The sequence below is a fragment of the Micromesistius poutassou genome (assembly GCF_964030765.1).
Source record: "Micromesistius poutassou genome assembly, chromosome: 12".
Lineage (NCBI taxonomy): Eukaryota > Metazoa > Chordata > Actinopteri > Gadiformes > Gadidae > Micromesistius > Micromesistius poutassou.
In genome coordinates this window covers 17,382,534-17,395,116 of record NC_140282.1, presented here as the reverse complement: position 1 = coordinate 17,395,116, position 12,583 = coordinate 17,382,534, and the positions used below count along the sequence as shown (strand labels likewise).

The window sequence follows — 12,583 nt, the reverse complement described above, 5'->3', positions numbered from 1 at the left end:
GAGTCAAATGAAAGATCAGCACAAATTAAAACATGCTTCTTTGATTAAAGATCAAAATCAAATCATAGAAATTAGATGATTTCAATCAAATTTGAGTTGGATAAAAACGAAAGAAGAACGAACCAAAAACCAAAGCCTACCTTTTCCCAAATGTGTGTTGATGGACATGTATCTTGCGGTACCGGTCAAGCTCTTGTGCTCCCGGTATGGAATGTGTTTTTTAGTTTCAGGGTCGATGTATTCTTTGGCCAGACCAAAGTCAATGATGTGGATTATGTGGTCTTTTTTGTTCCCTTGCCGCCCGATGAGAAAGTTTTCTGGTTTGACGTCTCTATAGATTAGGTTTTTAGAGTGCACGTACTCCATCCGAGAGAGCTGGTGAAACAAGAGAACAGAACATATCACATCGTTCTTCCTCCAGTGAGATCAAGGGGACGGATCATCTAGAACAACGCTTAATTGATATTGTAAAAAAACGGAACAACAAATCTCTTTTGCGGAGCGTGAGGCGTGAGGCCGTGTGGGGTGGGGAACTCACCAGCTGTATGGCTATCATTAAGACCGTCTTCAGGGAGAAGGTCCTGTCGCAGAGGTCAAAGAGGTCCTCCAGGCTGGGGCCCAGCAGCTCCAGGACCATGGCGTTGTATTTCCCACAGGGGCCAAAGTAGAAGACCTGGGGCAGGCCCTCGGCTACAGCGGGACGAAGAGAGTCGTGAGACACGCGGGAAGCCTCACCAACAATAACACATTCAGGTGTAGCTAGGGATCCACAGGAGCATGTACTATATACAGTTCGGTCAGCACCGGTTGTGAGGAGGTGAGCAGCAGATTGAAGAAGGAGAGATTACTTTTGACACTGAGCCAAGGAAGATGAGCTTGTTTATTGTTTGGGATAGAGTCTACTTGAACAGTAATCAAGAGATCCTTGAATTAATACTGACTTAATAGCAAAAGCACAACACAAGCTAGTGTTTAAGGTTGAAATTACCATGTTGGCAGCATAAACATTTTTGTAAAAAAAAAAAAGCTGTTATGTTCCAAGCGCTGCCATGTCTACAAGAGTACCCGGTCACAACTAGTATCATCACTAGAAACCCATGGAGCTGCATGCATCTTGTGTTTATGCAACCCACCTTCTTTCTCTTAATCCCATCATCCATTTTCCTACACACCCTGACTCCAATGAACTGCTGAACCAAACGTTTAGTCATTCGTTCAAAACCTAGAATATCATCAATGTGAATTCTACATTGAGAAAATATACCCAACAGAGGGATGGGGTTCCAGCCACATGATTTGTTTAATATTTTTACTTAATGTTAACATTCATTATGCACATTCACAAAACTGATTCATATAATAACACATTTTAAGTTTCATATACAATAATAAATGTTATATTTGAGTCAAGCTTTTGCTATGCTAGTGTGAACTGCCTGGGAGCAGAGCCCCACTGCAGCCGTGGTTGATTGATTTCCCGATTTTGGTAGAATATAATTTTACTTGGAGGAGACATAATCGCTTATCTCGTTGTTAACTCACCCGGTCTCCTCACTAGCAGTTTATGTATGGAGCCAGGGGTGCGTTCGGATTACGCAGTTTATTCAATCAATTCATAGTAACGCACCGCATTTAACATTCAGTAACGATAACGGCGTTGTAACGACGGAAACAGTAATTAGTTAGATTACCCCGTTACTGAAAAAATAATGCAGCTACCTAACGCCGTTCTTTTAAAAGTTATTCCAAACACTGTTCAGTGGTGACAAAGACAACAGACTTCCAGTAAACCTGACTCAACAGCAGCAGTAGTCACATCGAAGACCTATTCACTGAGTGGTAGTTGGTGACGGGGAGGGATTGTTCACGGCGCTGCCCATCACTCTGCCCCATTGTGCTATTCTGTAGTCAGCTAATTGCATGACACCAGCGTGTGCGATGTGTGCCTGTAGGAGGGCTAGAAGGTGTCGGATTTGGAATGCTGTAAATTAGTGGATTAGCATTGGCTGGCTGGATTTAAATCAGGACACTGCAAACTTTACAAATCCACACAACAAACTATATTGCGGGGTCATTGGTGGTCAAATGGTATATTTAAAGGTTACACAACAAAAAAAATGATATAGTACATAGTCAATTATAGCCTAAGTGGCTATAGCCTAACTTATTTGTTTAATGGCATCATTTAAATCTTGTGTGTGTGTGTGTGCGCATGCATATGCTAGTATCCACCCTACACTCAGAGTAGTTATAGTATTCCAATGTGTACGTGAATAGATTGGCGGACCTCCCTCTAATTAGGGTCGGTTTTCAGGTCTACAGCAAGCCAAGCCAAGCAACTTTGGAGTGTCTGCACATAGTGATGGGTTACTCATGGTTCATTCTCCTACTGCCCACTAGGCTCCAAGCTGTGATGGCAGCCAGCATTAAAAGTTCCTGGTCACCCAAACCCCATAGTTTGCAAACTGCATGTAAACAACATACCTCATTGCCAAACTGCTCGAAATAATATCGGTAAATCTGGAGATACACGCATAAAAAAAAAGAAAATGCCATTATCTGTAATTGGACGTTAATGAGGCAGGATATCGACAATTAGGAGTGACCTCACACCTAATTGACCAACGGCGCTTAACACTAGCATGACAAATCACTAACTTTGGCCTACTTGTCCTGCACAAATTAATGGCTAGCTTTTCAAAGAGGCATTATCTTAGGATAAACATATCAGATCAGTTATGTCATGTATGTACCAGGGCATGGGTAGAAGGATAAATTGTGAAGATAAGTCTTCTAACCGGCCCTGGTACAGAGAGGAAGCAGACTCATAATTTGTGGTATCAGCAACCCCTGTGACAAACCGTGTTGGAATCAAGTTATCAAAATGTTTAATGTCTCTTTCCTGGTTGTTCCGACAGAACTGCTTTACAGATGACGTAAATAGGGGGCAGTGTTACATGCATGTAACAATGATTAATTGTTACTTTAAAATGCTGTCAGGGACAATATAGAACACAGAATAAAACCACTATGCCACTTGCTTGCCCAGCGTTAGAGCTGGTAGATGGCAGTCAACAGCTCATACCATATTACTGCCACACCCAGTCAATCCTGGAAAATCTCTGATGGGCAACAAATAACAAACTTGTAATTCATGAACAATTGATCCCGTTTGAATTTGAGTGACCAGAGATTGTAAAACAATCTCTAGGCTTCAGAATTAACTTCCACAAAGATACGTGCATGAGTGATGTCACAGATATACTACATTAGGGCTGAACAATTAATCAAGTTCAAACCGACATTTCAATGTAATAGAACACAATTTTCAAGTTGCAATGGCTGCGAAAAAAAATAAATGAAAGTTTGTTTTAATGTTACACAATTGAACCAATCAGAGGGTCGGAATCGGAAACACACACACAACTCTACGCGCACGTGACATTCGAGTGAGAGCAGTAGAGGAAGAAAGCATCTTGCCACTCTACACTTTGATTTCTTGATGACACACAAAAAAAAAAAGAGACAAAAACCCGACCACCAAGTAGGTGGCCGTATCTCCGGCCAATCTCATGCTCCATCATACCCTCACTTGCGACCCCGAGGAACTTGTTTGCTTGGGCTAAGGACTCATTTCCTACCCGGGGTAGGCAATCCACTGGTTTCCTGTTAAGAGGCATGGCCTCAGATTTCGCTTACTTTTGTTGAACCAATATTTAAGTAGATAACAAATGCATTTTTTTTGGATTTCGTTCTGCACAATGCATCCAAGTCCCCTGACAGATGAAGGGTCATAAACGGATGATTTCACAAGTGGGAAGCAGGAACTTCCTTTACTACCAATGTGATAAAGACAAGGAAAGGAAAACCCTCATGGCCTTCCCCATTCATGTGCAAGGTAGAAATCTGGTAAGCCATCCATCCTCTGGGAATATGTGGACTGCTTTACATGCTGGCTGGCTGGAGAGCTGGTGTAGAGTTTCACCGTTAGGCCTGGTTGCCTTTACATGACTCACCAGTTTCCATCCACCCCACAAACAATACCACTCCAGAGCCAGAGAGAGACACAAAGAGAGAGAGACAGAGAGAATGAGAGACAGAGACAGTGAGAATGTCTTGGTCCAAGATCAACAATGCCTTGCAGTCATGTGAAGGCCAGACCCAGTAAGACACTTGACCACAATCCTCTCGAGCATGAAAAAGGTGAAGAAGAACAACAACAACAACAACAACAACAAGGCCTACGAGTCACTCTCCATAATGTCAACTGAATTGCTGTGTTGTGTGGACCACTCGACTATCGTGATTTAAGTCGGGTGTATACAATGCCAGACAGGGCATAGTGTCCTAGTCGGCCATGCAGGAATGGGGTCATATTATCCCATCTGGAGGAGAGGACTGAGGCAGCAGGTTAGTGCTAAAAGGGGCGGTTCTGCTCTCTAAATACTTCATGAGATTCTGAACTATTGGCCCTGTCAAGTCTCTTGTCTCAGACTGGCCATCAGAAGTAAAATACCGGACTGCCTCTTAATCTATGAGAAAAAAAATAGTACTAAGGCCAAAAAAGATCAGCGATCAATGTGACATCTAAGCTGTATTAAAGTTCCATAAATAAAGGCGGTGCCACAGGCAGAATTTTAAAAATATGTTTTTCGCATACACATACGATTGTGTGTGAGTGTGACTGAGTGAGTGAGATCACTGTTTCATGATCTCATCTACTGTAAATGTTGATCAAACAGTGAAGGATGATTTCAAAAGTAGTGGGAGAAAGTCATTGAGTCATGGTCTTAGATGCAATGTTGGGCCATGACTTGTGCTTGATGACAGGCGGTTACATAACTGTCAAACATTTATGTAGGAGTGGCGGGCTGAATGCATAATAAATTACATCACATTTTATTTTATGGAACCCTGGTTTTGTGCGTTGTATGACTGGTGTCAATTCATTTGTGAGGAAGCTTCCGAGACATGACAACACATCATAGGAAATACACACATCGGGCCATTTCGATTCAGCAGGAAGCACAGTGGGAAACATCCGCATTAGGTTCCTTGATTTAGCGAAATTCCCAGGAAACATTGGAAAATTCCTCATTTGTCAGTATAGCATATGTTCATGCGGCACGCAGATAACAGACATATTGTAATCTTTTTTTGAAATTCATTTTAAAAATCCTCTGAATTTGTTTTTGTTTGCTAACCAGATTTATATAAAGTTAAACTAGGCACTTATTAGGTTTAGGTGTGAAAGGCAGCCTCGTTAACCAAAAAAGTACCTTGTTCCCCATTACAGCACACATGCACTGAAGGCGAAGCGATTGTGCAACAGCCAAAGCCATTCGGGATGGTTTAATTAGATTGGGTGACATGAGGGAGACTTCCAAAACAAAGCAGGATTAAGCACCGGGTCTTATTTACACTCCAACTAGATAGCGCTTCCTTTGTTGTGTGTTTGTTTGGTGGAGGGTGAAATACGGACAATGTGCATACACACGGCCCCGTCGCTCACAAACCATATCACATCAGAGTTGTAATGGAGAAGAAAATGGGACTGAAAGTGCTACTGCTTTATTGATTTGGTTGTTCCAGTCACAACACCTCTTCCGTAAATGACAGGATTGTGTGATTAGTTTTAGTAATCACCCACCATACGTATTTGACCTATACACCAAGGGAAGGCCATGTGTGTTCCTGCCCACCCCATAACACGCCCCCATAAACCACACCCACACCTTTTGGGCGTGTGTTAGGCTTGGGCGTTATTACGGTATACCAGTGTGATCAATATATATATATACAGTATATATATATATACTGATATTAAATACGGTTGCGTTAGGCTTGGGCGTTATTACGGTATACCAGTGTGATCAGTATATACACATACATACATATATACTGATATTAAATACGGTCAAAAATACAAACGCTCCTCTTTTTATTTAACTTTCTTCTGAAATCGTATTATTTTTATTTTCTTCCAAATTGTGGAATAATTGTTTTTTTTATTGTGTTGTGTATTTTGTAAGAATACATATCAATATAAAATTGTCCAAAATAAAGTCTTTACATTGTTTTTGAGACTGAAATGGGTTTGATCGCCAACGATTAGTGGCTGGCCCGGGTAGGTGGAGTTCCCCCGCAAATTACAAGTTTTTCCAATAATGACCGACTGCCCCGGAACTTCCCAACATCAGAACTGAAAGTGACATTTATAGCAGCATACTGCTGCTGTGGTGGTGTATTAAAACAATCACATCTCATGTTTGAAAGTATGTAATTTTTTAAGTTACAAAGTAGCCTGTCCTAAACAATGGTCTGGCCAGTGGAGCTCTGGTGTGGGTTTAACGCACATAGACTATATAATACAAGTTTACTTTGACATTGGCAGAAACTAACATTGACTATAAAAACAAACGAGTGGACAAGTAGGTCCTACCCATTGAGATTTGGACTGAATCTATGGAAGAAGGGCACTTATGTCCTATCTATGTATTATTCAACAGGCCATATAACTGAGCAAGACTTGTTGAAGTTTGAATTGCCCATTAGACACAGCATAGTAGCTATAACATTTCATACATGCTAAAATTACTTCTATCACCAGTAGCTCAGCTTAAGTTTTTTTATTTTATTTTTATACAAATACCATAATATACCGTATACCCCAGTGAAAGGTCAGGAAGAGATGAAAAAAATGATAAGCTAGCAGTAAGTCAAGGCAGGGGCTTAGTGTTTATGTCAATGACTAGTATAAACCCACAACTCAACAACTAATTCTTTGTTGTGGAAATATAGCAATCTTTTTCTCTCATCTTCAAAAACATAAACCATAAAGAAATGATGTATAAACAGAGTGGCGGAGCACTCGCCGACGTTACCTGTACTTCCTAAAGTTTTGTAGAAGCGGTACTCCAGATGCAACTGTGGCGCCCTTGATTTCACTGGTTCCTATAAAGCAGAAAACAACCATGGTTTATTCTGAAATAAATAAAAGGCAACAAAAACCATGTACATTTGACAATCATTCCCCCCCCCCATTTTTCCTTTAAGGACAAATGGGTAACCAGAACACTGAAACTAATGGCAATTCCACATTCAATTCCCTAAATACCGTCTGTTTAGCAACCCTTAGCACAGCATGGTTACAGAGCAAGTAAACCCAAAACTTAATTTGTCTTACACAACAGTCATAGTAATCTATGCATCTTGTCACCATTACTGAAATAAATCCCCAATTTAGAAAAATATGTTTTTTCTCCCAAAAACACCATGAACGTTCCACTCTTGCATTCTTTCTGTGACGTCTGAGTTCCTCGGAGAAGGCACTCAGACGTCGCGACCGAGGTAGGCACGGGCAGGGCAATGTGTGTATGGACGTGTGGGGCTCTGTCTGGGCAGCGATTGACCTCGACGTCAGAGAGAAAGATTAGCATTTTCTGACATTTATTGTATAACGCCGTGGTGTGGTGTGTGTGGATGGTGAAGCGCAGCGTGAGCAGGTATTTATTTAATAGCCGCGTGTGAATGTAAGGCTTCCTGGACATATATATATATATATATAGTATAACGCTTCCGAGTGTGTGGATGGTGAAATGACATATTTAATGCCTTCGCCAAGTGAGGGATAGGCTTCCTCGATAACGCCATGGTGTGTGCCACGTTTCAGATACAACATCGCTTATACACAACGAGGGTACTAAAAATGTATCACCAAGTCGACATTTGGTCGTAACCATGGGGAGAACACACCCCTTCTTCCTAAAAACTCTCAACCCAAAAAACACATTCTTTTAAATCTCAAGTGTTCAAATTCCAGCTGAAAAATTGGGTTGGTTGGCTGGCTCTTTAATGCTAGCGGTGATATCAAAAGTTCCAAATCGCTACAGCTATTTCTTAGGAATTTCTCTGAGCTAGGTGTCTTACTGGATTGACACCTTAAAGTGTCAAAATCAATTACCACCATGCAATAGAGAAAAGCAAAGAGTTCACTCCTAGAGGTGTTTATGGATCACATCACAATCTCAAACATCCCATAAATGCCATGTTCATTAACAATGGATAGAGCTATAGCCAATAGGAAATAAAAACAATCAACACAATATAAATACTAATAACACAAATTGATAAAATGTGTACTTACCAGTTTAATAGCAACATATTCATTGGTGTAGAGATTTTTACCTGAAACCAATCAAAGGCAAATAATCTATTAGCATTATACATAAATGAAAAAATACCTTATATATACTTAAAATACATAATATATACATTTAATATAAAATAATTTAATTGATAAGCTACATTACAAAGCAATACAATGACTTGTTTTTTTATCATATTGGATGTGAATGTGTGTTTACACTTTGAGGAAGAGCAAGTTTGATCAATAAGGCTGGCAATGAGCCCAAAACTGACTTAACAAAAAAGGCTATATGAATTTACTCCCAGTTTCATTTTTGTTCATGGCTCGTATATTCCAGTATTTTCCATGTCCTTTGTAGCATTCCAAATCCCTCACATCAAGTCAGAACACCTCCTCGCCTCGTTCACCAACCCACAACACCAGGGCCCGGGCCAAGCTCACCAAGCTTCAACTCGCCAAAGTTGCCACAGCCGATCTTCTTGCCCACACGGAAGTTGGGTCCCACCATGAGCACCCCGGACGAGCTGGAGGAGCCAGAGGGCCGCGACGAGTGCCCGCTGCGGCTCCCCTGGGAGACCTTGGTGCTCCGGGCTGGCCGCTCACTGAACTTGTCTCTTTGCGGGTCCATGGTACGAGCGGGTCAGGCTGGCGGCTGCCTGGGGGGGGGGGGGGGGGAAGTACTGAAGCGAAGGGCCACCCCGCCTGGGCCAGAGACCACCACCACCACCACCACCACCACCACCACCAACCCACCTGGTCACTGGCAGCCCGAGGGTGGTGCAGCCACTGTCATTGGATAAGGGCTGGCTATCCCGATCCCCTGCTCCACCCTCAAGGCCTAACACTCAGTGGACAGGCTCAGCATTGCGGTGGTCTTGGGAGGGATGCCGTGGAAAACCTGCAACCAGGACAAAAGCACAAACACAGTCGCTGGTAACTTGCTTTCATGAGGTGTCTGGTGATTAGGAAAGGATCCAACATGGGTTAATGAGACTTGGACTGGAAATATTAACAATCAAAGCCTGATTGGCGTTAATTTAGGCTACTGTCATTCACTTAACATCTCTAATCAGATGTGGCTGGAAATCCAAGCCTACAAACAACAATACAAAACTATACACCAACCAAAAAGCCTCTGACTACCATTTCAGGAGTAAAATCTCACGGAAGACAAAAGGAGTTTCATGTATTGTGATTTTAAATAGCTGTACGTCACATTAACATTACAGCACCTTGATGGGACTGAGATATGGCAGCATATATTGCCTTCAGCAAAACCAAAATATTTTGTAGGGGAGGGAGGACTGGAAGCGCACAACCGTGCTCCGACAAATTCTAGGTCCTTCCATTTAACACTAATGGGAGGAGTCAATCCGGTGGGAAACATTAGTCATGTCTCTATAAGATAAAGTGTTTCAACACAGACTTGCTGCCAATACCGGTAGGAAGATTTTTTTAAGGTGTGTTTTTATGGCAGAAAGACCCATGACTAAAGTTAGTAATCGTTCACTGTCTGAGCATTGAACTAGGCCGAGCACCGTAGCTCATTAGCAGAGGCTCTTTCAGGCAGAAGTGTGCCTCTCAATGGCAGGCCTGGTTAGTTTTACTTGACGATCATGATTCATCCTGACCGTAATCGTATTGACTTTTTATCACATCTCCATCTAAACAAACACATGGAAGATGATGATGCCCTCTGCCAACAAGCTCCACACAAGCCTTGGGGAATAGAGCCATGAGAGTCAGCCCACATTCCAGCGTGGAAGCTAACTGCTTTGTCGAGAACACAATGTTGATGGGATTGTAGTTTTAATCAATCTATATCTACATTGAAAGCAATCAAAGAGGACTCCACATGCCGAGTGTAGAAATGACTTATTCTAACAAGCATTCAACTTCTGGATGAAAAAAAAAAAACACACACACAAAAGGAAAAGCCCACGGTGAGAAGGCAGCGTGGTTGAGCTTAAGAAGGCTTCTTCTGAAACTATTTGTGTGTTGGCTCTTCCGGGTGAGTCATGTCCAGTAGTGCCTGCAAAGATCTGAGCATCAAAGGGATGTAATTGTGAAGCACTACCATTACATAAAACCAGGAACAGAAACACCGTGACTACAAAACAGGTACTTGGCTCAGGCCATGCCGAGTGGCTGCTCATCCTTGTAGAACCAATAACAATAACAATCATCATTTGTGCACCGGCCTTACCCCAGGTCTAGTGCTTGGTGTAGCCAGTCACCGCTGATACGGCCTGTTAGTTTTAATATTAAGGACACGTGTGGTGTTAAGGATGTACCTTTTGTTCTAAAATGGGGCATTTCCTTAACCTTTCTGGCAACATTATGAAGTTAGAAAGATACTAGCCAAACATTTCTGAGCTGCAGATCAATAACTAACTAATAACCACTTCAGGTTACTGCATAGATGTTATTGTATATACTCGCCCAATATAAAAACACTGCAAGTTCTAAGAACTAATCAGAACTGCTCCTGCGCAATATTCTACCTAGGAATCTGATTACTAAGGGTGTAATTCATGGTAAAATATTTGCACTGGGCCAAATCCTGCCTAACTGGAGCCCCAAACACAACCTCAAATTAGATTAGTTTGAATCTGCAACTTTGATTTTCAGCGTATAGTGCACTGGTGGTGGTGGACTATACAGCCCAATGGAAAGCCACTCAGTTTACCTCCAAGAACAAAGATAAGGCTTTATCCATGTTATTTAACAACAGAGCCAATCAGCATCTTTGTGGATGCGTTTGAATTAAGTGAAATAAACAGTATGTGGCAGAAACTGACAAATCAACAATTAACACATTTCTGACATGTAAGGGGCCAAATGCACTCAAAAAGAGTATTGTCAACAATCTCATAGCATGTCTGCAATTTTCCCACTTCCGAAGCAGACTGCCTCCATATTTGTAAGTTGTATAATTGCAATAAAAAGACATGTACACTATGGTTTGACATGTTGAAGTATAAAACAATCAAAGAAACCAGGTGTAAAATCTGAGCCAAAGGCTCAGGGTTGGAAAATCATGATTGTTATTTGTCATTTAAGATTTATCAATAAAATTAAAGCATTAACTATATAGAAATTATTAATATTTGCCAGTGACAAAAGTGAATGACTGAATTAGGCCTGGGCAATAAAAAAATAAATTATCGTATTGTGATACTTTTGATCAATATCAATATAAAACATGTTCAATATATATATCGATAAGAGACCGGACCACAGGATCTAGCAGCTGGGTTTGTTACACAAAATCGGTTCCATACTTATTTACAATATTTGAGTGTTTTTCATTGTTGTATCGACATAGTGAGAGTATTTATGAATCAATGAAGAACAGTCAAAGGTCATATTAAGTGTTAAAGAGAAGTGTTTAAATCCAGCATGGTAATTCCTAGTCTTTTTGGGTCATTAAAATCATCAATAGTTATCGATATCGATCAATTTGATCAAGTTATATTGTGATGTCTTTCAGCCATATCGCCTAGGCCTAGACTGAATTATTGATTATTTATATTCAACACCCTAGCTCTAATGATGAGTTATTAAATATTCAATCTCTACCACAACACCCAAGATATTTAATCTTGGGTGTACCTGGCCGTATTTCTACCCATCAGGTCAAAGTGTAAATGCATTTGTTCCTTACTGATGTTTACCCAATGACGGTACAGTCCCTTGATCCCCAGATTGTCTAGGTTATGTCTCAAGTGGATATTGTAGACGCAAAACCCTGTATGGTGACCACAGCTTAATTTCAAGTCTCAATGAGATACCAACAGTGTAGGTTTGTTAAATGATCTTGACAAAATTTGTAAATCACCACCATCATAAAATGAGTTCCACTATTGACCACTTCTGATTGAGCATAAAAGGTTCTCTTTGGTGGAGTGATTAACCTTCTCTGGAAAGATCAGCCATGAGGGGGGCCTGCCCCACTACAGACTCCCCCTGTGGCAGTGCCAGTGAGCAGCTGCTTCTGTCCCAATCGACAGCCCTTACAAACTATTTGAGTTTCTATACTCCATTACCATTCCTTGGACACATTGCTGTGCATTTCAAACTTCACTGTGCTAGCGTTTATGATTAAGTCATTAGCCATACAGGGGGTGGGACTTGACCCACAGAATACATATTTTATAGCTAGTCACAAATTAACTACAGTGAGACAGGAGAGGACGTAGAGGAAAAATAACATTTTAATTAACCACAAATGTTCAAGAAAATCTTTATCCTTATACTAATAAACTATATAGGCAGCTTAACATTCTATATTTACATGACTGACAGCCACACCCCGAATATGACATTGCCATAGTCAATGGACAACATTCACATAGTTAAACATTAGTTCTCTCATTCATCAGTAAATCATTTATTAGCTAGGTTATGCAAGTTACTTTGGTTGGACTGTGC

The 12,583-nt window shown here is 41.1% G+C and overlaps 1 protein-coding gene across 2 annotated transcripts in view; it reads right to left on the bottom strand.

Moving 5' to 3' along the window:
* csnk1g1 (casein kinase 1, gamma 1) overlaps window positions 1–12,583 on the bottom strand; it is a gene marked incomplete at its 3' end in the record, with an annotated part of 28,109 nt that overhangs the window by 14,556 nt on the left and 970 nt on the right. For both annotated transcript variants that reach the window (XM_084476658.1, XM_084476657.1), the window contains exons 2-7: window positions 8,903–9,047; window positions 8,591–8,805; window positions 8,147–8,187; window positions 6,885–6,954; window positions 539–690; window positions 141–375 (exon numbers count right to left, since the gene is read on the bottom strand). In XM_084476658.1, the coding sequence (XP_084332784.1) occupies window positions 141–375; window positions 539–690; window positions 6,885–6,954; window positions 8,147–8,187; window positions 8,591–8,777 (685 nt within the window). In that variant the 5' untranslated portion in view covers window positions 8,778–8,805; window positions 8,903–9,047. The remainder of the gene's footprint in view (window positions 1–140; window positions 376–538; window positions 691–6,884; window positions 6,955–8,146; window positions 8,188–8,590; window positions 8,806–8,902; window positions 9,048–12,583) is intronic.